The 25793-nt window shown below is 39.5% G+C and overlaps 1 protein-coding gene across 1 annotated transcript in view; it reads left to right on the top strand.

Moving 5' to 3' along the window:
* Nucleotides 1–25793, top strand: part of SLX4IP (SLX4 interacting protein) — a 184871-nt gene that overhangs the window by 12908 nt on the left and 146170 nt on the right. Inside the window, exon 2 of the mRNA XM_046679070.1 lies at nucleotides 5668–5723. Within this exon, the coding sequence (XP_046535026.1) occupies nucleotides 5697–5723 (27 nt within the window). The 5' untranslated portion in view covers nucleotides 5668–5696. The remainder of the gene's footprint in view (nucleotides 1–5667; nucleotides 5724–25793) is intronic.

Below are 25793 nucleotides of genomic sequence, written 5' to 3'. Positions count from 1 at the left end.
GCAGAAATGATAATGTGTTGGATTTATTGGGTTAAATAAAAACTATTACTAAAATTAATTTTACTTGTTTTAACTTTTTATTAAGTGCAGTCTGCTGGAAAATTTAAGATCACACCTGTGTCTTGCATTCTATTTCTCTTGTACAGTGCTGCTCCAAAAGTATCTGTGCACGTGCTTTAACAGGCAGATAGTTGCATGCACAAGGCTTGTGAGTTACGGCATCCTTTCCACTTCATCCCTTCCGCCATAGCAGCTCTCTTCAACCTGCTCTTCAGGTTCGAGATGAGTTTAGCACTTAAGAATTGGGTTTGTGTCACTAAATTACTTGCTCTATTTCTGCTTTGTTGTTATTACTGTTGTGGTGGTTGTTATTATTTCTTATTAGTTTTAGGCTTTGCTTTTGAAACATTCCATTAACGTTAAGGGGAGCTTTTCCTTGATTTAACCGTGTGCCCCTACCACATAATACACACACATTCCCCATCCTCCTAATATTGTTGTAAACGTAATATTGTTTAGGTCAAGTTTCAGTGTTTGTCATCATGACTATAAATGTTAGTCATAGCTGAGCTGTATATGAAATACTCTTTACTTTTTATTTTTTGCACAGCTTTTGTTTATCCTGGAATTACTAATTGCCTTGTTATTATTCAGTTGCTGAGCTTTCCATGCCCCTGTCGTAATTCAATCTCGTATTCTTCACCAGTTGTCTAAAATTCATCTGCATGCATCTAGACCCTTCTGAAGATGCCTCTCCTAGAACCTTGCAACCTGCTGTAGCCTGCATTGATGATGCTCTCCTGGTCTACCCCACTGTCTCACAAAGGGATCTACTTTCACCAGATCCTGGGATTTCCTCTGCCTTTCGCCTGTCTCAGTCTTCCTGTTTCCTGTATCTTCCTCTTTCTTGGTTAATTTCCTCATTTTAGTGAAACACATCTTTAGTAGCTTCCTGAGAAAGGAGATGTAAGACTTAAATTTTTTAAGACCTTGCATGTCTAAAAATGGGTTTTTTCCTCTTCATGTTTAAATGCAATTGGATGTTGGAAAAAATTTTGTTCACAATTTTGAAGATACTTCTCCATTGCTTTTTAGTCTCCATAGTTGGCTTTGGGCATTTTGGAACCAAATATTCTTTTGCCACACCCCCCTCACCTCCCCACACATTGTTTTAAGGTTCTTTTTGTCACTAATGCCTGATATTTTACTGTGATATATACCTTAATATGAGTCTGTTTCCATCCTAATTTTCATGTGTTGGTCCTTCTATACTGGTCGTTTAATTTTTAATTTATTCTTTCTTATTTTTCATCTTTTTTATTTTTGCTGAAGTTTCTTGATGACTTAGTGAACTTGGTCTTCCAGCTCTTCTAAGTTTACTTCAGCTATCATAGTTTTAATTTGTTGTTTTCCAAATATTCCTTATAATTTTTGTTATTTATTGCTTTATGGATGCAATATCTCCTATCTTCCTATATTAATGGTAGTTTCTTAAAACAACGTTTCCTTCTCCCTGCATAGTCTTGGATTCAGCCAAGTTGTTTTTTTCTGTTTTCTTTCATGATAGTCTTTACTTAGATGGCAGATGACTCCTGGTTGTTTGCTTGTGTTTGAGAGTGGGACCTTAAAAAGATGGAAGTTCGTTCTGCATACAGATGTGGGGCCTATTGGCATGGGCTTTACTTTAGAGCCATCTCTCTAGGCTGTTTCCTTGGGGAACCCCTGATGTCAGTACTTTTAGAAGCTGCCTTTTAGGTTAGTCCAGTTCCCTGAATGTGGAGGTTTCAGTCTCCTATTTGGAGAGGCTAGGCAGGGTAGAGGGCTGTGTTAGTCAAGGTTCTCCAGGAAACAGAACCAATAGGAACTGTGTGCACTCGCATATGTGTATATGTGTATATACACAGATCTTCCTTGACTTACGATGGGGTTAACCTCCCAATAAACCTGTAGTAATTTGAAAACATTGTTAAGCTGAAAATGCATTTAATACACCTGACCTACCAAACTTCATAACATAGCCTAGCCTACTTTAAATGTGCTCAGAACAGTTATGTTAGCCTACGGTTGGGCAAAATCGTCTAACACAAAGATTATTTTATAATAAAGTATTGAATATCTCATGTAATTTATCAAATACTGCGCCGAAAGTGAAAAACAGAATGGCTGTCTGGGTACCAAATGGGTTGTTCACCCTTGTGATCGCGTGGCTGACTGGGAGCTGTGGCTCGCTGCCGCTGCCCAGCATCGCAAGGGAGTACTGTGCGGCATATCGCTAGCCCGGGGAAGGATCAAAATTCAAAATTCGAAGTATGGTTTCTACTGAACGAGTGTTGCTTTCTCATCATTGTAAAGTCGAAAAATCATAAGTCAGATCATCCTAAGTTGGGGACTGTCTGTATATATTTATAGGAATTGGCTCATGTGATTATGGAGGCTGAGAAGTCCCATGATCTGCCGTCTGCAAGCTGGAGAATCAGGAAAGCCAGTGGTATAATTCAGCCCAAGTCCAATGGCCTGAGAACCAGGAGTGCTGATGTCTGAGGGCAGGAGAAGATGGATGTCCCAACTCAAACAGAGAGATTGTGAATTCACCTTCCCGCACCTTTTTGTTCTGTTTGGGCCCTCAGTGGATTGAACGATGCCCACCCACATTGGGAAGGGCCATCTGCTTTACTGAATTCTCCAATTCAAATGCTATCCTCTTCTGAAAACACCCTCACAGACTCACTCAGAAATAATGTGTTACTAGTTATTTGGCATCCCTTAGCCCAGACAAGTTGACACATAAAATTAACCATCATAAGGGGCATGTGGGCTAGGGAAGATATCAGTCATTTTAAAAATATTCCCTTAATTTCTCTTTTTTCAGTGGAGTACCCCCTCCCTTATGCTCTGCCTGTTTTCCAGACCAGAGATCCTCTGTCTTACTCTCTCCAGAAAATAATTCTCCAGGCTTCCTCAGGAATGGGAGAGGGCAGTTGCCTGGGTGAGCACAGTAAAGAGGAGTATTAGTACTTGATTCCTATTTATTGCCAAATAATATTTCATTGTATGTATGTACCACATTTTGTCTATCCATTCATCAGGTGACAGACATTTGGGTTAGTTCCATTTTTTGGCTATGAGGAATAATGCTGCTGTCAACATTCCTGTATAAATTTTTGTGTGGACATACGTTTCTTTTTTTCTTGGGCACATACCTAGGAGTGGAAATGCTGGATCATATGGCAGCTCTACGTTTAAGTTTTTGAAGAATTGCCAAACTGTTTTCCAAAGTGGCTGCAACATTTTACATTCCTCCTAGGCATGTATGAAAGTTCTAATTTATCTACATCTTTGTCAACACGTGTCATTGTTTGTCTTTTTGGTTTTAGCCATCTTAGTGGGTGTAAAGTGGTATATCATTGTAGTTTTGATTTGTATTTCCTTGGTGGCTAATGATGTTGAGCATCTCTTCATGTGCTCATTGCCCATTTGTATATCTTCTCAGGAGAAATGTCTATTCAAATCCTTCATCCATTTTTAAGTTGGGTTATTTGTCTTTTTATTGTTGAGTTGTAAGTGTTCTTTATGTATTCTGGAAATGAGTCCTTTATCAGATGTGTGATTTACAGATATTTTTCCCCCTTTCTGTGAGTTATCTTTTCACTTTCTTGGTAGTGTCACTTGAAACAGAAGTTTGTAATTTTGATGAAATTTGATTTACCAATTTTTTCTTTTGTCAGTTGTGCCTTTAGTATCATATCTAAGAAACTGTTGCCTAATGCAAGGTCACAAAAATTTATGCCTATATTTTCTTTTAGGGTTTTTTTAGTGTTAGCTGTTACACTTAGGTCTTTGATCTGTTTTGAGTTAGTTTTTGTATGTACTGTGATATAGTGGTCCAACCTTATTCTTTTGCACATGGATATCCCGTTGTCCCAGCACTATTTGTTGAAAAGACTATTTCCTCCTCAACTTGTCATGGCATGTTTGCTAAATATCAATTGACCTTAAATGTAAAGGTCTATTTCTGGACTCTCAGTTTTATTCCATTGATCTGTGTATCTATCCTTGTGCTAGTACCATACTGTTTGATTGCTGTAGTTTTGGAGTAAGCTTTCAAATGGGGAAATATGAGTCTTCCAAATTAGTTGTTCCTTTTCAAGATTGTTTTGGCTACCCCAGATCCCTTGTGTTTTTATATGTGTTTTATATGTGTTTTATAATTTTAGGATAAGCTTGTCAATTTCTCTTAAGAAGTCAGCTGGAATTTTGATAGCGATTGTGTTAAATGTTTAGACCAATTTGGGGAGTATTGTGATCTTAACAATATTAAACCTTCCAATCCATGAATATGGGATGTCAATCCCTTTACTTAAGTCTTTAATTTCTTTTCAATAATGGTTTGTGGTTGTCCTCTACAAGTCATTCTTTTGTTAAATCTTTTCATTAAGTATTCCTTTTAATGCTATTGTAAATGGAATTGTTTTCTTAATTTTATTTAAGGATTATTCATTGCTGGTATATAGAAATATAGTTGACTTTTTTATATTGATTTTGTACCTTACAACCTCACCAAACTTGTTTATTAATTCTAATAGTATTTAAAAAAATATTTTTTAGGACTTTCTACATATAATAACATGCCATTTGTGAATGGAGATAGTTTTACCTCTTCCTTCTCAGTCTGGATGCCATTTATTTCTTTGTTTTGCCTAATTTCCCTGGCTAGACCTCTAATACAATGTTGAATAGAGGTGGCAAGAGCAGACATCACTGCCTTTTCCTCGTCTTAGGGGAGAAGGCATTCAGTCTTTCACCATTAAGTATGATTTATCAGGTTGAGGATGTTTTCTTCTATTCGTAGTGTGTTGGATTTTTTTTTTTTTTACTCAAAAAAGAGTGTTAGGGGGCCAGCCCCATAGCCTAGTAGTGTTTAAGTTCAGCAGCCTGGGGTCAGTTCCCAGGTGTGGAACCATACCACTTGTCAGCAGCCACACTGTGGCAGGCAACCTACATACAAAATAGAGGAAGATTGGCACAGATGTTAGCTCAGGGTGAGTCTTTCTCAGCAAACAAACAAACAAACAAAAAACAGGGTTGGGTTTAGCTAATTTTTAAATTAGAGATGATCATATTTTTTTTCTTTTATTCTATTAATATAATGTATTAGACTGATTACTTTTTATATGTTAAATGAACCTTATATTCCTGGGATAAATCCAGCTTGATCATTATGTATAATCCTTTTGTGTGTTGCTAGAATTGGTTTGTAGTATTTTATTGAGGATTTTTGTGTCTTTATTCATAAGGGATATTGGTGTGTGGTTTTTCATTTCTTGTGATGTCTTCGTTTCATATTGGTATCGGAATAATGCTGCCCTCTTAGAATGATTTGAGAAGTTTGTCTTATGCTTCTGTTTTTTTTTAAAGTTTGTGAAGGGTTGGTATTAATTCTTCTTTAAACATTTGGTAGAATACATCTGAGCCTGTGCTTTTCTCTGTTGGCAGTTTTTAAATTACTAATTCAATATAATTTCTTTTTGAGACCAGTTATAAGTGAACGTTCATCTTGCAAATGCCTATTGATATTTGATTATTCACGTAAACTTCCTCCTGTATAATATCCAAATAGAAAGAGATTTTGATATACCTACTTATAACTCTTTTTTTCTTCTATTAAAGGTCTGTAATTACTCTGGAATCAGTGGGCCATGGCATCAAAGAAATTTGCTATTAAAGTAAGTAATGCTTAATAATCTTCTTTAAAATGGTTAATCACTTTTCAATATAACTGAGTTCTGTGTTGAAAAGTGAAGCTCTGACCTTTCCTTCTACTCTTTAAATTTGGGACTCTATTGAAAACTAAGTAGAAGATTGAAAATTTGCATGTTAGGAATGAGATGCGGGGGGAAATTAATAGTTTATATGGTTATGGGAATTTCTTGCTTAAAGTCTTTTGTAAGATGCCTTTTGGTCGTAACTTGGTCCTTAATGTTAAAAATTATCCTTCACATTGCATATCCATGACATGATTTTTGATGACAAAGCAGGTAAAAATAAAGAAGCAGGGAGCAAATGCCGCACCTGGGTGAATACCAGGAGAGACTTCTCTTGGCTGGCTGCTCTCTTTTGTTTTCCTCTCGTAAGTGTCTCTTCTCTGTCCCTTTATGGCTGGGGCTGAGCGTAGAGGCATGAGAGGGTCATGTGTGGAGGGGTGGTGGGGAAGGATGGGGAAGAATTGATAAATAGTATAACGTTTTAGAGATGCCTTCATATATGTTTCCTATTCTTTAGGACATTTTGTCTGTGCTAGTGTTATTGAGTACAAATTCAAAATAGGCAAATTACGGCAGTTAACCAGATCAGATACTGTTTAATATTGTAGTTATATCTTATTTTTACCAAGTCAGTACTTATTTAGATTTATAAGATATTTATAAATTTCATTGCTTACAATTATTTCTTGCATCCCTGTGTTCTGTAGTATTTCTTTTTGTGAAAGATTGTAAGTGATGAACTTTCACTATTTGTCTAAAACTGTATTTTTGTCTTACACTAGAAATTTATTTAGTTGGTTTTAGAATTCTAAGTTGAGCATTATATTTCCTCAGCACTGTAAAGATATTTTTCCATTGTCTTCTAGAATCTGTTATTGCAACTGAGAAATGTTTTAGTTATCGATTGGTGTTTAAAAACCACTTTAAAACTTAGTGGCTTAGAACACATGCCATTTTCTTCTCTCTCGTGATTCTGTAGGTTGCCTGGTATCAGTGGGGTAGTTTCTCCTGTTGATAATGGCAGGGGCTGCAATTATCTGGGGATTCAATTCGACTGCAACATAAGAGGTGCCATACTCACATGGCTATCAGTTGATACTGGCTGTGTTTGGGATCTTTCCGGGGGCTGTTAATTGTTACCTTTCAGTTCTTGTTTACGTGGCTACTCTGTGTGGCTTGGGCTTCTCCTAGCATGGTGGCTGAGTTTTGAGGGATGGTATCCCAGAGCAAGAGGTGCAAGAAGAAAGAAGTGTCATTTGCCAGTTTTTTGAAGGCTTGGGCTCAGAAGTCTCAGATGCCACTTCCACTGCGTTCTATTGGTCAGAGCACTCAAAGGACCAGCCCTAGGAAGCTGCAGCTCTTCATGTGAGAAGTAGCGTGTGCTCACAGGAAAGGGGAGAATTGTGGGGTATATCTATGGAGACTGGTCACCACAGAACATTGCTGTCAGCCTCATTGCAATTCTTTTCTTGGTTATCAGATTTTCCCTCTAATTGCTCTTAAGATTTTGTTTTTGTCTTTGATGTTCTGCAATTTCCCTATGAAGTCTCTAGCTATAGACTTGTTTTTATTTATCTTGCTTGGGATGCAATGTACATCTTCATTTGAAAGATTCAGGTTCTTCATCACTTCTGGAAAATCTTGACCATTTTTTCTTCAGGTACTGCTCTTTATTCTCTCTGTCTGGAACTCATATATGGAGTTTGTTGGATTGTCTCATATAATAGTTTATGTGCTGGAGGGGTGATATTAACTTGTCCAAGACCGAGCCCTTGCAGGCTGTCTGCTCAGAAGAGGACTGGGTCTCTTGCAAAGCTTTGGCAAAACTGGGTATGGCCCTGTAGGGCAGACAGTCTTGGTCACTGCAAAGCTTGGACCCCAGAAAGCTAATTATGCCGGAGATGCATCTATTGATTTCCAGGCCAAACATACTGATGTGACAGATTCTGCTACCATATTGCCCCATCTCACAGCCATACCAGCAAGGCTTGGAACCTAGCTCCCAGATCATGCCAGGCAGGGAAGTTACCCCAATCGTGAGTATCAAGCTGGCAAGTTAGGGATAGAGACAGGGTTCTGACACATTATATGGAAGATTCTACCCATCATGTTGTGATTGTATCCCTGCCTCTGATCACACAGGCAAGGGGCCAGTGCTTCCATAGTCATGTAGCTTCAAAGCCCCACAACCCAAGCAGTGGGATCCCATTCTGAACATCTGACTTCCTGCCCTGCTAGACTGCTGTGCACTGCCCTAGAGTGTCATGGGCAACAGGGCATGTGCGCTCTTGCTACTGATGGTGTCACCACATGCCTTCTCTGATGAACGCTGCTCCAGCAGGTGTGTATGAGTGCTCCTCAGTCATTTGCCTTTTCCTGTTTCTCTTCTCTTTGTGTGTCTTTCTTGCATTCAGAGTGCTTTTTAGCAGACCTCTTCCAGTTCCTTGAAATCTTCTCATCTGTATTTAATCTGCTGTTTGATCTGTATTTAATCTACTCTTTAACTTGTTTATTTTTAGTAACTGTACTTTTTATTTGAGAATTTGGGTGTGGTTATTTTTTTAAAATTCAAATTCTACCAGTTTTTTTTAATATTCTTATACTTTTTTCAATATGTTTCCATAGCATCCTTTTATCTCCTTAATTTTAAAGAAATTTATTTCATAGTCTCTCTCTCTTTTTTTTTTTTTTTTTTGAGGAAGATTAGCCCTGAGCTAACATCTGCCTCCAATACTCCTCTTTTTGCTGAGGAAGACTGGTCCTGAGCTAACATCTGTGCCCATCTTCCTCCACTTTATATGTGGGACACCTGCCACAGCATGGCTTAACAAGTGGTGTGTAGATCTGCACCCAGGATCCAAACCGGCAAACCCCGGGCCACCGAAGCGGACTGTGCGAATTTAACTGCTGTACCACCAGGCCAGCCCCTCATAGTCTCTTTTAGATTGTTCTATTATTTCCACTATTATTTACTAAGTCTGGAATAAATTTCTCATTGAAATTGCTGGATTATGTGTGTGACTTTTAATTGTGTGCTCATTTTCAGTCACATCCTTCACACACATATGCATGCATGCGCGCACGCACACACACACACGGGTGGAAAGACATGCGAGCCCTGCAGAGCAGTTGAGCAGTTTCAGCTTTACTTATGCTGGAGCCATTGGCATTTCAGTGGTTTTGGACCAGGTGTTATATTAATTTCGTGGCTTGGGATTCCACCACCTTGTGGGTAGTGTAACTTTGCAACCCGTAACAGAGTCTCGCACAGAGTCAGTGTTTTTAGTATTTTTCTTGCTGTTCTCCCTCTCCCTACCCACCATGGCCCTGGATGGATGGCAGGCTTTCATGTTGCTTCCCTTGGTCAGTGAGCAGAGAATCTTTAGTTGCATTTTCATGAAGGCTACAGTTTCTCAAGAGAATGAAGGGAAAAGCTCTATTGAATAATTCCTGTTCCAAGAAATTGTGGACAAACTTACCCATGTGAACCAGAGAGTATCATATGAGGATATCTATAAATCAAGTACTAATTTATGTGTTGGGCATTGTACAAAGAAGTGAAAGTTGAAGTTCTTCATAACCCTGGGCTTAACTGAACTGAACTGAGTTCATTCCCAACTCACCTTTCACTTCTACCCGTTTGGGGCTTTAGAATACCAGCTCTCAGTATCTTGGTTCCCAAATATTCTGACTGCCAGGCTTGAACCTTCCAAAGGGGTGATTATTTTTTTTCTAGCTTTATTGAGATATAATTGACATATAACGTGGCACGTGCCTAACCCTAACCCTAACCCTATTTATTGTACAAGGTGTACAATATTATGATTTGATAAATGTATATATAATGAAATGTTTACCAAATAAAGTTAATTAACACATCATTCACCTCACGTGACTACTATTTTGCTGTTATGGTGAGAACATTAAAGCTGTACTCTCATAGCAACTTTTAAGTATACAATACAATATTGTTAACTATAGTCACCATGCTGTAAGTTAGATCCCTGGAATGTATTCATCTTATAACTGGAAGTTTCTACCCTTTAACCCACATCTCCCCATTTCCTCCACTGCTCAGCCCCTGGCAACCACTATTCTACCCTCTGTTTCTATGAGTTTGATATTTTTAGATTCCATATGTATGTGAGATCAGACAATATTTGTCTTTCTCTGACTTATTTCACTTAGCATAGTACCCTCAAAGTCTATCCATGTTGTTGCAAATGTCAGGATTTCCCTCTTTTTTATGGTTGAATAGTATTCCATTGTGTATATATACCATATTTTTTTAATCCATTTATCTGTCGATGGACACTTAGGTTGTTTCTGTATCTGGGCTATTGTGAATAATGCTGCAATGAACATTGGGTTGCAAATATCTCTTTGAGATAGCGATTTCATCTCCTTTGTGTATATACCAAGAAGTGAGATTGCTGGATCATATGATAGTTCTAATTTTAAGTTTTTGAGGAACCTCCATACTGTTTTCCGTAGTGGCAGTACCAATTTACATTCCTTCCTACCATGCACCAACTGGGGTTCCCTTTTCTTCATATCCACACCAGTATTTGTTATCTCTTGTCTTTTTGATAATAGCCATTCTAACAGGTGTGAGGTGATATCGCATTGTGGTTTTGATTTCCATTTCCAAAGGAGCTTCTTAAGGTAGAAGCTTAATTCATTGATTTTGAGCCTTTCTTTTTTTCTAACATATGCACTTAAAGCTGTAAATTTCTCTCTCTTTAGTCATTTCCTACTTTAATTGTATCCCTCTTGTTTTGATAAAGATGCAGTTCAAGGACGGATTTTGTTTTTCAAATAAAAATATTTTCTAATTTTCATTGTGATTTCATTTTTGATCAATGGGTTATTTAAATGTATATTATATAGTTTCCAAGTATTTGGGAATTTTCTAATAATCATTTTGTTATTGATGTTTAGCATAATTCTTCTATTTTGGTAAATGTTCCATAAGCACTTGAAAAATGTGGTGATTGTCAGGTGATTGAACTGTATATGTCGCTTAGGTCAGGCTTGTTAATTGTGTTGTAAAAATCTGCTATGTATTTACTGATATTTTTGTTCACTTGTTCTGTCAAGAGAAGTATAAGCTCCAACTATGGTTTTAGATTTGCATTTTCCCTTTTAGTGATAATTGCTTTGTATACCTTGAGCCTATATTAATACTGTGTACAAATTTATGACTGTTCTATCTTTCTGTTGAATTGAATCTTTAATCATTATGAAATGTCTCTTTTTATCTCTAAAGTCCACTTGTCTGCTGTTAGTAGGGCCTGTATGTGGATCCCCCAACCAGATATCTGAGTCCCCACTGGATTCCTACACCCCAGCAGTCAGTAAGTCCCAGTAATGTATACAAAGTTTCCAATCAGCATTTTATTGTCTGCTCTTAATTATGAACAGAGAAAAGATTCTTACTTTACAGAAAACTTGAGAGAGAACCAGAGAACAGAGAAAGAGAGAAAAACGTGAATGAACAAACTTGGAGGGTGAGAGAGATTCTAGGGAGCAAAAGAAGACTTTTAAAACACTGTAATTAGTGTCCTCAGAGCAATAAAGAGAGCTATTATAACCATGTAACAAGAACCAGTATTTTATAAACAAGGGAAATTCCTAAGAATAGCAAAGAGCCTTTGTAAATTAAAAATAAAATAGAAATAAAAATTTAGTAAAGTATGTGAAGAAAGTTGAGGACTACTGCCCAGAAAGTAGAATGAAAAGATCATAGATAAAAAATGGGGAGAAATCATAAGAAAATTAGAAGTTCAATCTTGATATGAAAAATTGGAGCTCTAGAAAGGAAAATCAATAAAATGATAGGAAAATTATGAAGGAAATAATAGAATAAAATTTACTAGAAATGAAGGGCACAGAGTTCCTATTTCAAAGTTGCTATGCATGGATACCCAAAAAAGTCAATGAAAAAGTGTTGTACCAAGGCACATCATCCTAAAATTTCAGAACACGGGGAATACAGAGAAGATCCTAAAAGAAAAGCAGATCACATAGAGAGGATCAGACTCGAAACAGCCTTCTCAAGAGCAATAGCTGGGGTAGTGGAACAGTTCTCTCAATATTCTAAGGATGATGGTTTCCTACTCCTAACTACCTTCACAGCCAATTTTCAGTCACATGTTAAGGTAGAATAGAGACATTTTCAGAGGGGTAAAGTCTAAAAAAAATTTCTTTCTAATGTACTCTATTTTAGGAAGGATATGGTTTTCCAAAACAAGGAGGTAAACACAGAACCAGTGAGATACGGGATCCAGGAAATAGGCAGTCCAACAGGTGAGGGCCTACACAAATCCTGTGATAATCAACTAAGTATCCTGCCTAGAAAAGAACCAGTTTGATTGGAACAGGACAGAGGGTTCCACGAAAGATGTCTCCAACAAAAAATGAATAAAATACTTCATGTATTTAAATGTACTAAAGGAGTTTTTTTAGGTCTGTCAGTGGGAATGATTTAGTGATAGGAATATGGGAAACTAAACAAAAGAAAAATGCAGCTCTTAACTCTAGGTAAACAAAAGATTGGGTGAGATAGGAAAGTAAGCGTGGTATTCTACATGGCTCAGCTTGGAACAAAGGGTACATTTTGCCACCGGTCAACAGAAGGTTGACATAAGGGAAGCCATATTGTAAAAAAGAAACCATATGGTAACTTTGAATGACCTCTGATTAACTAACCCAGACATGCTCTGTAGATGTTATGGACCCTCCCAGCTGCTATAAGTTGATAAGTTTGTTCTTTTGAGTTCCTTAGGAATGTAATGACCCCCAGGCAGAGAATCTGTGCTGATGGCCATCATCAGTGACAACTGAAAGATCAGGGTATAGGCTGTTGCTCAGGTCTCTGATGCATATCCAGTAAAACAAGACTATCAGGAACTGAGACCAGATGTCTGCCCCCACCTGGAAATCAGATGGAGGCCCCACTGGAATTAGGTCTGTTTTTCAGGGACTCTTAAAATTTGGGTTGTCTATACGTCTTACCCTTCTGGTAAGCCAGGAACAAGAGAATATTTCCAAATGAGTGCTAAACAGTTTCATTGCTTTAACCCAGATCTGTGCTTCAATTCAGCAGGATAAGTAGCTAGATTGGTTGTTGCCCCAAATCCCTCAAGAATGAGGAATGACTAAAGAATAGGGGGGATTGAAACTGGCAAATGGCCATTGATGATTGTGTCTAGGTACTAAAATTTTTTTCCTTTTTGCAATTACTGATTACAGCTTTTAGTTGTTTAACCCACCCATTGTTAACTGTGCTATTTAGGCAATATGCTATCTGACTCCCTCTAGGCTCCTATAGATAACATCTCCCTGGAGCCTGGGTCACCCTGGTAATGAGTATGTGAGCTGTTTTTTGGGAATTAGAACTCCTTGACCACTTCAGATGGGTTGAGACCCCCCAACTCATCAACTGGGCCTGCATAGATGTCCGATAGGCAACCTTTTGATGTCAAGAGGCTAAAAATTCCACCCTCAGATCATGCTAACTCCACCATTTTGTGAACCTGGGTCCTGTAAAGAGGCATGAAGTCTGACTACACTTGCGCAGATCATCAATTACCTCGCCTCTCCTCGTTTCCATTCGTCTACCTCCACATTTCAGACCACCTTGCCCCCTATCCCATAAATATCCCTGAATCCCTATTTTCGGGGAAGCAAATGTGAGGCTCGTGCTCTTGCTTCCTTGCATGGCTGCCTTGTGAGTAAATTCTCTCTCTGCTGTAATTTTGTCTACTTGGTCTTTGGCTTTCTGGGCAGAGGGCAAAAACGAACCTGGTTCAGTAACAATTTCTTATATTGTGAACTGCAAATTTTGGAAGCCTGGGGAAGGAGACGTGTGGGAGGATGGGTTGTAAGGATTGTCCTCATCTTCAATAGAAAGTATGTAAAACTGAAATAATAATAAATTGTAGTACAAACATAGTATTTAGCAAAATGATGGTAAATAACCAGATCAAATAGCTAAAGTTTTCAGTGTGGTTGCTCCTGGTGAATGAGAGTTGGGGTGGGGGTGGTGGGAGGATGGGGCAGAAGAGGCCTGTTTTTGATGTCGTTTTAATCGTGTATATGCATTACTATGATAAAAAATTAAATTAATGAATAAAATTTAAAAGGAATTAACTTAGGCACATGCTCATATAGATGCATTTACTTTTGACTAACTGGATTAAAAAATACTCGGATAGGGCATGGTTTCCAAAGTAACAGAAGACCAGATGAACTCTAGTTTGCCACTTGCATCTCATTGTTTATTCTGAGACTTTACCCTGAATGGTATTAATTATCAATGCAAACAGCTACTTCTTCAAATGAAAAAAGGTCTTCTGACCTTCCTGCATATCAGAGGGCTTTTTGTTTTTTTTCTTTTAAACTGCTGTGTCCCTGTTCTTGAACTCTTTGTTATAACTGCCTTCTAGGCCAGAATTCCAGGAAATGGCCGCAGTGGATGAGAGGAGAGTCCTTGGAACCACAGCTTTCAGGGTCTCTCAACTTCTGGGCAACTGCAGCTTGTGGCTGGGAGATATGTCCTATAGTTCGTTTGGTGCCTCCTTTCTCCGTTGAAAGTAGTAGTGGCAGCAGATGCATGTCTCTCCAAGGCTCCTTAGTGATCTTAATTCTAGCTCTGCACCCACCTCAGTATTTTAGAACTTCCAAAATTATAAGTTCTTTAAGGGGCCAGGGGTCAGCTAATTACATCCCTCACACTAGGTGCTTGTTTTTGTGAATAAAGTTTTATTGGAAGACAGCCACTCCCATTTGATTACATATTGTCCCTGGCTGCTTTTATGCTACAATGGCAGAATTGAATAGTTGCAACAAAGACCTTATTGCCTGCAAAGTGCGAAATATGTATATACCAAATATATATATTTATGTATAATATATAGATAAGCCAATTTGGGTATATAAAGCTTATCTCAATCCCTACTGGCCACTTTTCAAGTGCTGGGTAGGCACAGATGGCTAGCAGCAGCTGAACTGGACAACACAGGTCTAAATCAGTGCAGCCTTCTGTACTCTTACCTTCTTGCACCTGTCAGAGTAAGCTTTCAATGAAGTTACCTTGGGTTAAACTGGCTGCAAGGGCAGGGTAAATTAGCAAGGTCAAGGTAAAGCCATTTCCTTTGCAAGTGGAAGCAAGAAACAGACAGGGATATGTAATGTATTAAATCATGCACTTTCATCCATTAAAACACAAAGCTTTATAGTAAAGAGAAAAAAATTGTTGAATAATAAATTATCTTTAAAAGTGTCAAATCAATATGCATAGTGTCTACCTCTGAAAAGTTTATAAGTCCATCTCCTGCTTTAGAGGTGTTTTAAAAACTATGTAGTGTTTCCAGGTCTCAGTCCCAATAATAATTACGTTTTAGAAAAATTTTAAATTTTCAACTTGGCTTCCAGCGAAACATACCATGAAAGGTTCCCACCTCATTGTCTGTCTCTGTTTGTAGATCGTTTCCTCTGCTTCCTGCATCTGTGTTTTTGGATTAGTTAGGTATTACACCAAAGTCTTAGAATTCTTTTGGCTACAAAGCCTGCTCTGCTGCTTCCCCTCCCCACAGCCCACTTTATTGTGGGTGGGAAAACTTTTGTTGGGAGGGCTTGATTAATTAGAAGGGATGCCTGGCTTCCCTGGCAATGGCAGCCTGGGAAGATTACAGAGCCTGGCTTAGTGACAGGCCAATCTGTATTTAAGGAAAAACTCGGACCAGCCAGATTTCCCTGGAATGTGGACCTGGCTTTGTCTTCTTCCACAGGGAATGTGTAATGACTCCCTCCTCCTCCTTCCTACCCGCTCCAGGAGACATAAAGCTTTTACTTTTGCTCTTGATAGTTGTCCTCTTTTTATTCTAGGGAGGTGGGGGACCTGGGCTTTTGGGGTAGGAAGACTGAGTCACTTTCTAAGTCTAAAATAATAGGCTTATGATTTTGTTAAGGTTAACTAGGAGAGGAGAGGTTTCACTTTTTTATTTTAACCCCCCAGCATCTTTACTATCTATGTTTTTCTTTCCACTCCTTTGTAGCAATTGCAGTTTTATGTTCTGCTCTGAATTTCAGTTAACCTTAGTCTCTGCATTCCTTAGAACAACCACAAAAAGAGAAATCTGCCCAAGAATTGACAGTAATTTCCCCTTTATAGTAGAAATACAAGTAAAGAGCAAGGCTTTGAACTTTCAGAGAAAGAAAGTTGAATAGCAAATAGGCTTTTGTCTTGCTGGTTTGCCTCGGTGAATAACTTAAATTCTGTGTCCTAGGCTTTTCAGTTACCTACTGGGGAATGTGGTACTGACTTTGTCATCAGTGCCCATTTGAAAACACAGCCATGTGTCGCTTCACAGCGGTGATATGTCCTGAGAAATGTGTTGTTAGGCGATTTTGTCCTTGTGTGAACATCATAGAGTTCACACCTACTACACACCTAGGCTTTATGGTACTGATCTTACGGGACTGCTGTCATCGTGTATACAGCCTGCCGTTGACTGAAATGTCGTTATTCGACACCTGACTGTAGGTGCATTGGTTTTGTGTATTACATTGAAGAAAAGATTTATGCAAATATTTTCATATAGGTTGAATTCTAGGTAATAACTTTCTATTAAATTTTAAGAAAATAAAACTGAAGTGTCCTAAATCACGAAAGTTTTAAATGGTTACATTCTTTACCAGAGATAAATTTGAATGAGGAGTTTGGACCCTTTATCCCTGAGAATGTTTTTACAAAGGCATTTATCTTTGTGAAACTTTTTATGGTGAAAGAAGTACCTCTGTATTTCTTCTCCTGGTACTTAAACTCTTCATCTTCCTGTGTCTTCTTAACTCTGTCTCTTCCTTGGGCAAGGTTTAAGTTTTAAAGACGGAGGATCAGTAAGAGTTTGCCTAGTGGTGGAGGACATACTCACACTAAGGTAGGCCGCTGTTTTCCCCCATTGAGTATCATCTGTTCTGTTACATTGCCCATGCTGGAAACGGTTCAACTAAGTGTGTGCTGATAACTCGATAGAATCGAAATAAAAGTCATTAACAGTTCACCAGTAGTCACTCAATTAATTTTGCCTCAGGCTTAAAGCATTTAGATACCTTTCACTGGATAGGGTGTCTGCTCTGAGTGTTGATGACTTTGAAACAAAGTTCTTGTTGGACTTGAAATGAAACTTCCCTTTCCAAGTGTTCTCTCTCCCTCTCTGGCCAGACACCCAATTTTCCGGGCAGTATTTTCCCAGTCGTTTCCCATGTGTGTAAGCTCATCTGTTCTTTTTTTGGACGATTAGAAAGTGTTTAAACACAGCCCTGGCTTCCCATCCTCTTCTCAGTTTCAACTTTCCACCTGCTTCCATGATGTCTCTGTCTAAATTGATCCCTAAAACCTCAAACTAAGAATTCAGTTTGTCATAGTTTTCTTCTAAACCGGCTTTTGCTTTGAATGTTCCTGGTGCTGCCATCACCCATCCTGGGCCTGCCAAATTATGATATGATAAATTATGATATTATGATATCTCCTTGTCCTGTATTCATAATCAGCTATTTAGGCATCCACCTTCCGCAGAGTACCTACTTCTCTCTTCTTTTCTTACAAAGTCAGCCTTTATTATCCTTGTCGTTTGTGTTTCTGCATTAATCTCTGAACAATCTCAATGTCTTTCTTGTCCTGCCATTCCAGCTCATCCAGACAAGTGCCAGGATAATGTTTTCTTAACACTGTTTTCATCGTATTACTTCCTTGCTTAGGTGATCAGAGTAGTTCCTTTTGTTTAATCAGATCTAATCTAAACTCTCCAGCTAGATTTAAGACACTCTGATAATCATTCTGCTTTTCCTCTTTAACTTTGACTCATGTTTTCATCTTGGAATTTGGGAAAGTGGCCCACCTGTTCCTATGAAACTGATGCATTTGCCTTTCCTGCAGGGATCCATCCTGTGGTTTTCTCTCCTCTTGTCCTCTCCCACCTTTTCTTCCTTAGTCTGCCCATCAGCTTTTTCCAGGCTTGACCAGTGACGTGCTTTTTCTTTGACACACGATCTAAACTTTTCCCACATTGATTACTCTCTCACTTTGTTTTTTTGACTGCCATGTGCAGCTTCTGTTGTCATGTGTTAAATATAATCTCCAGTTGTTTATATGTATGTCTACCCTTGCTTTTACAACACACTCTTCCCAGCCACTTTCCGTGAGAGGAAAGGACCTGTGCTCTGCTTCTGTATCAGCACAGGCCTTGAGTAATCCGGAGCATTTCTGAGGTGCCCAGTATCCCTCACTTTCTTTATCACAAAGATGAGAAGTTTCTTTCCTCGTGGCTCATGGAGAACAGGGAAGTCACTTGAATTTAGAGTTATTTCTTACTGGTCTTTTTTCAGTTCCAGACAGGGAATGTTGTAATCTTCAGTTTGTGGTTATATTTCTTTTCTTTTTTTTTTTTTTTTAAAGATTTTATTTTTTTCCTTTTCTCCCCAAAGTCCCCCAGTACATAGTTGTATATTCTTTGTTGTGGGTCCTTCTAGTTGTGGCATGTGGGACGCTGCCTCAGTGTGGCCTGATGAGCAGTGCCATGTCCGCGCCCAGGATTCGAACCAACGAAACACTGGGCTGTCTGCAGCGGAGTGCGTGAACTTAACCACTGGGCCACAGGGCCAGCCCCTATATTTCTTTTCTTAAAAAATTTTCATCTCAACCTATTTCTCCTTTTAGGAGTCCACAATTCCACTTTGAAAATATTTTAATTAATTCTTTTGAAAACAGCCTCTGTTAATAGCCAAAATGACCATATGTAGAGTTTGCTTCTCTGTGTCCTTCAGGAGAGTAAATTATTTCAGTATAATGGTGTTAATTATTTGGACATTATTATGTTTTCTTTTAATTAACGTATTAGTGTTAGACCTTGGTACTTGAATTTTTTCCAATATACATACAAAACATTTGCTTTATATGTCATTAACTTAAATGATTCTTAGTAGAAAAGCAGACTCAGGAGCTCTCACAGATACAAGAATTTTCAGTACGTTCCTTGGATTCTCTCTCAGAGCTGTAGAGGGCATCGTCGTTCTGTGTTTGTAAAGTAACTGTGACGTGATCCAAGAAAGCAGAGCAACTAAAGTGCTTTTAAAATTGCTGGCTCATTCCTAAATTATCATGACATCCTAAATGCCTGTGTTTGTGTTCTGGGAGTTGTGTGCATGCTCTCATCCATAGCCCGTTATGCCTCTGGACACTTAGATTGCTCTGTCTTACAGTTCTCCTCACCAGGAAACACCGCCATTAACAGCAGCAGCAGAAAACAGTCACAACAGCCCGGACTAGCCAAGGTGGCCGAGAGCAAACATTCTCAGAGTGACACAGACTGCCTCTGGCGTGCTTCCTTCCCACACTCAGGAACCGGAAGCAGTGGGCTGAGAGTTGAGGATTCCCTTTCTCCTTGGACAACTTTGGGGACCCCAGCCCAGCCCTTGTCCTAACATTAAAGGCTAGAGAGGTTTGATTGGGACTGGAATGAAGTACTTGAAGAAACAGTGTTATTACAGTTACTGCTCTTCCTACTTGCGTTTCCTTATTATTATTATTACTATTAGTTTTGGGGATGCATGGTTGAGCAATCGAGAGGTGGGGTGGGGACTGACAGAGTGTCCTTGCATTCTACAGTCCCTGGGAAGTCCATGGAAATGATATTCCACTGAAATGTCCTCCGTGTGCAGCAGTACAGTCATTAGCCAAATAATATAAAGATGCACAGTGTTGACTTATTGTCCTTTAAATGCTTGTCTGGTAGTAACCTCTTGGAATTCCCTTGATTATGTAATATAGGAAACTGGGCCACTCTATATATTTCTTCGTTTCATGTGAGTAGCATGTGACAATAATATTCTGATTTTAAGACTACTAGCAACATTGAGTAATGAGTTTTTAATAATGACCCTACACACTCACTCAGGCACGTGCTGTATTTTGCAAGTGTGATTCAAGGTGAGAAAGAATGCTATGCTGTTTGTTTCACAAAGGTATAGTGTCACATGGATTATAGCAAGGCATGTACCAGGTCTTAGCATCCCACTTCTCATTACCTGAAAAATTCGCTATATCTTATGGATCAGTATTGAGTTCATGTCTAGTTCGAAGTTTCTGTGATTCTCTATATCTATGTTGATCTAGCTTTTATCATACTTCTTGAAATTTACATCATCAGGTTTTTGAGGAAAGGATTCTAAAGATGAAATTAGCATCAGACTTTTAATCATATTTCCTGATTTCACATTGTGGTTTCACTTGTGAAATGTAGAGGACTTTGGGTGAACTGTGTTACCTCTCTAAGCCTCCATCCATTTCTTCAACTATGAGATAGGAATGATAGCACTATCTCTTTGGCAGGGTTCCTTGTGAGTATCAAATTAATAATAAAAGACAATGCTGTGAAAGTGTTTGGGGAAATAACGTTTACTGAAGTCAAGGCCCTCAGTAGTTATTTGACAGTGACATTCTGTATAGTATTAGAGGGTCTTGGCATGAGCGTCTTATTTGTTCCTAGTCTCATAATTCTTTGGAGTGAGGACTAGTCTAATTCTTTTCATATGTGAGGTGTCAGTTAGCAAATCTTCATTTATCCCTGGCATTGTAAGGCTCTGGGTTAGGCACTAGAGACACAGACAAGGCTGATGATCCCCTGTCCCTATCCTCAGAGTTTTCAATAAGAAATTAGCATGTCAAAATTTAAATAGCTGTAGGTTAGTGGAACACAGAGATGCCAGAGTGCTCTACATAGCTGTGTGATGGACAAATGTGTATAGTAATTTTGTTCGGCTCTCTTTCCTAATGGGATGTTGTGGCAAAGCCATAAGTCAGTCAGTCTGTTGGATGCCCTATTTGTGTGTCAGTTTACATGATGGGCTAGTGGCAGGTGGCCAGGGCTAGAAGTCAGATGACTTAGACTTTTGTCCTTGCTATTGATTCCTGACTATGGACAGCTCAGTTAACCTCTTTTGTCTTAGTTATCTATAGCTGTGTAGCCAACCAGCCCTCAAAGTTTCATAATTCCATTGTCAGAGAATCCAGCTGGGTAGTATTTTTGCTTTATATGGCATTGGCTGGGGTCACTTACTCAGATGCTTTCAGATACCGGCTGGACTGGAAAGCTCAAGAGGCTTCACTTGCATATTCGGTTCTCCTCCATGTTTCTCCTCTCTCTGCACAGGGTGCCTCATGATGCAGCAGTCTAGCTTGAGCTCCCTTACAGCATGGCAGCTGGCTTCCCCAGAGAACATGACAGTAGAACCTGCTAGGCTTCCTAAGGGCTGCGTCTAGAACTGGCAAACTTTTTCTTCTACCGTATTCTATTGGCAAATCACAATGTGAAGAGGAGAGGAAATAGACTGCACCTCTTGATGGGAGGAGCAGTGTGCATATCCAAGGGAGGGGAGGAATTGTTGGTGGCCGTCTCTGGAGATTCTTTACCATAGTTTCCTTATCTATTAAATGAAGTGTTGAATTAAGGAGTCTCTAAGGGTCTGTTTAGCCCTACATTTTTATAATTCTTTTTATGTAAGAATTTTATAATTCTTATAATTTTTATTTAAGGAAATTTTTTGCATGATAGAATGGAAGGATTTGGGCTTTGGAGACAGAAAGGCCTGGGATTGAATCTGGGTCTTAACATTGCCCTGCACTTTGGAAAGTGACTTAAGTCTCGCTGAGCTCTTGTTCCTATCTGTTGTTGTTAGTGCTGTCAGGTAGATTCTGACTCCTAGCCACCCTGTGTACAGCAGAGAAGAACCCTGCCTGGTCTTTTTGTGCCAGCCCTTTACCTTCCGATGCTGTATCAGACAATGCTTTGCTGCTATTCATAGGGTTGTCATGGCCAAATTTTTCCCAAGTGGTGGCCAGGTCCTTCTTCTAGTCTCTCTTTGTCTGGAAGCCCCACTGAAACCTATCCACCATGCATGACCCTGCTGGTATCTGAAATACTGGTGGTATAGCTTTCAGCATCAGTAACATGTGCCTGCCACAGTGTGACAACTGACAGACAGGTAGGTGTGCTTCCCTGAATGGGAAACAAACCTAGGCCAGGATGGTGAGAGTACTACATCTTAACCACTAGACCATCAGGGCTGGCCACCCATCTGTTAAATAGGGTTAATTAAATAGTGTTAATATAAACTCGCTTCTGGGATAATTGTCTATCTTAGCACGGAGTCATCTCTCAGAAATTGTTAGCATCCTTCACTTTTCCTTTCCTTGTTACCTGATATGGGCCTTTTCAAAGCCAAAAGTAGTAGAAGACGTTAACTGCAGTTCACTTTATTTAATTCTAGTGCAGAGATGCTCAGGTATTTAATCATGTTTTGAGGAACTAGGATATTTTTCTTAGACCAGGAGTTCAAACAAAACTGTTCAGTTTGTTTACCATTTTGAGGTTGTCAATTATCGCTAGAACACTGTTGCTATTTAGAAAGCATGCTTAAAAATAACTAGTTTGAAAATGCATTTTGGTCTGTGAATAGCTGACTTATTTGGCATTTCTAGTACCTTTTGTCTGGAAAAAAGAAAAAGCCATGTTGGGTGGCCAGCATTCAGTCTCGCTGTTTTGGCCTGTAGACGTGCCTAACCTATGGACCAGGACTGTTAGGTGAGACAGGGCGAGCACTTGTACTCCGTGCTAAACGGGTCGAAAAGCTCAGAGACAAAGGGGAATAACAGAAAAGAAAGACCTGTAGTCTTTAAAGCACTGGGTCTCAAAGTGTGTCCGCTGGACCAGCAGTATTAGCACCTCCTGCAATAATTGCGGTATTTTTATCACAGCGTTATTGTGAGCGTTTAATGAAGTGATGTGTATAGAGTGCTTAGCACAGGTAACTATTTTAAGAAACATTAGGTATTATCAATAATATTCATCAACATGATAGTAAATATTAATCGTTTTTCTTCCATGATGTTTTATGAAGCAGCTTATTTTGCAATTCTTCTTAAAGCTATCAGAATTCTCATTAGTCTTTTAAAAATTTTTTTGCATTGTCTGTTGTTCTAAAAGTATTTCATGTTGTCAAGTAAATGAAGACTTGTTTAAGCAAAGACTGAAGGTGCTTCTTAGAGAAGCCCTTAATTTTGAGGAAGATATTCTTCAGTCTAAAGCAGTGTTGAGAGATTATATAACATAGTTATGTAAAAATGTTCAAAGCCTTCTTGTTTGTGGGAGTCATTAATGCCATTTAATGAGTCCCTAGGCAATGTCTGAATTCTAGAGTTAGCTTTTAAAAGCCATTCTCTTTCTAGAGCCCCTTTCTTTCTTCATTTTAGATATTGATGTCCTTCAACAAAAGTCCCTGTGTGGAGTTTTTTTCTTTTTTTTTCACTTGTGGTCACATAAGGATCATGGTTAACCCCAAAAGGAAGACCGGCTGGGCTGTGGAGGCCTCAGTGAGGGCCCAGAGCCTCTACACCTCAGCCTGTTGCCTTATTCACTTCCTCTTTTCTCTCCCTTACCACTATATTTAAGCCCAGTCCCAAAGTACATCTCTGGAGCCTGCTGATTCAGAGGCATGGGTGCTCTCTGGGATTTCACTGACCGCTGAGCTGTCAGCCATAACTCACCTCAGCCTCCCTCTGGCACCTCCTTCCAGGGCTGGAAGTGTTTGCTTTCCCCGAGGGAACCCTGGGTTCAGGCCATGGCTAGTGTTTGATGGCTTGTCTTGTCTGTGCCTCCTGGTCTTGGCTTGGGTATTGGTCCTCATCCTCTTATCTCTCTTCTTCTTTGGGCCAAAGTGTGGAGTGGCTCATGTGATGCTGCTCTTCCCTTGGGGCATGAGATCCCCGGGCAGAGCCAGGGGGCCCGGAGAGCATTGCACTCAGAGTTTTCAACAGTATTCCCTGGAAGTGCCTGGTTCCCATGGAGGACCCAGCTAGATCCCTGTCCCTGCTCTAGCACGAGTGGCCCAGCTGCCACTGGTTTGATATATTGAGGTTCTGCATAGAATTTAACTGGGGTCAAGGGAAGCACAAAACACACTGAAAAATGCTGATGTAATCTAGCTCCTTCATGGATGAGATGAGAATGCCTGTGGAGCAGAAGGTGAGGATCTGAAAAGTTGTACAAGAGAACTTAGTGCCTCCTTTAGAGACATAGAAGCTATATTGGGCCAGTGCTAGTCTAGGCTCTTTGGAGGAAGAAACAAACCTGTGCACACTAACAGAACTGAAAAAGGGTGCCTTATGATAAGGGAGCAGGAGTGTCTCAGAGTCCCTTGGCATTGAGCTTCATGAAGGCCTGCACATGGCTTTGGGTTGCCCATGGCAGCTCCAGTGTGGGTGTCTCTTTGAGAAGTGCGGCCCTGGTATCTGCGCCTTCCTTGGTACTCTCCCTCTGCTGGCCTCTCTCTGCTCCAGTACACAAGTTATAGATCATGATGGCTTCTCACCTCCCAAGTGACATATTTTACAAGACTGCTGTGCTTTGTGCCCCAGTAAGCGAACTTCTGGAGGTGAGTTTGGGTAGGTGTCCACCTTTGGCCAATGACTGTGGCATAGGGGCACTATCACTTAGTGCATACATAGCTGTCCATGCCCATGTCCACCTTGGGCATGGAAGTTGTCAGGAAAAGGGGCACAGATTACCCCAAAAGTTATATAGCAGTACTTTATGGTTTAGAGACTTGACTATAAAGTTTTTCCTTGGCAATCCCATAGACAGACCTTCTTACGGAACATAATAATGAGTACTTAAAAGTTTGTAAAGAGGCCTCAGGGGCATCCAAGAGGTAGCTGAAATAATCTGACCCTTGAGAAGGTTCTCTTGGTTACTGGGGATGAGGACAATCATAATTGCTGCTTTACTTGCAGTTTGCACCTTGCTTTGGTGTTGCGCATGTTGAGGCCATTTAAGGTTGTTCACATCCCTCAGTCTGTATAAGTTGTGGTAATTAAACTGTAATATTGTGACAGTCAAGAGAAGTATCAGAGAGGATGTCATTCTACTAAAATTTCTGAATATCTACTCTATAGATGACATTTTGAGTCAAGAGAGGACCCAACCTTCAGTAGCATGAATCTGTCATTAAATCTTAAATTCTGAAGCACCGAATGCCTTCCAGAGTCCCTAGTCAGCTATGAGTCTGCATATTTGCTTTTGACTCAGCATTCCATTTGTACTCCCTTCAGTGTGTGAGACAACAGAAGCTGAACTGTAGCTTTAGTCTTTTAATTGTCACCAAGTAGTGCTGCTAGCCACTGTGCGAAGTCTGTGCAAAAACAGCTGCTGAAATGCTTACTTTTTCAAAGATGGCCTGATGGAATCAGATGTTGCCGCAACATCAGTTCCGATGCAGCTTGGGTCTGTTTCACTTCCCGCAGTGACTGATTCTCCATCTGCCATGACAGTGCATTCCTGAGCTGCTGCCCCCTCACTGAGTTGGTGACTAGAATGTTTATTTTTAGGAAAAGTTAAAATTATCCAGAGAAGGGCGTCTTCTGTAAAATTCACATGAATCTGCCTTTTACTGCACAGATCATGGGAGGGGTATGTGTATATGCACTTTAAAAAACTTTTTATGGAAAATTTTAAAACTATTAAAGGGAAGGAGTATAATGAACATAGATGTACCCATCACACATCTTCAACATTGTGCATAATTTTAAATGAAGTAATATTCAAACTGAAGGTGGTTTTAAAAAATGAGCGGTACCATCTGACACTAACACTCATGTTTAACCTGAATTTTCCAGATTTCAGCGCTGTTAGCAATTCTTTGCAAAACCAAAAGAGCCTTAGCTCTTTCCTTCAGTCTTCAGTTTCAGTTCTAAGAAATATCATTAGAAATATACTAAGAGATCTTATTAGGGCATGAATGTGGGTTTTCCCTTAACAAAAGCAGGCACTAAAACTGTTGATAAAAACTGTCTAACCCAGTCCCTGGCAATTAGTAAGCATTTACTGTAAATAAGCCTTAGTTACCAGTAGTCATTTAAAGATACCAGCTGGGAAGCAGACCAAGTTTGAGAGTATGTAGGTTCCCTCTTATCCT

This window comes from Equus quagga, chromosome 12 (genome assembly GCF_021613505.1).
Source record: "Equus quagga isolate Etosha38 chromosome 12, UCLA_HA_Equagga_1.0, whole genome shotgun sequence".
Classification (NCBI taxonomy): Eukaryota; Metazoa; Chordata; class Mammalia; order Perissodactyla; family Equidae; genus Equus; species Equus quagga.
This window is presented reverse-complemented; position numbering and strand designations above follow the sequence as displayed.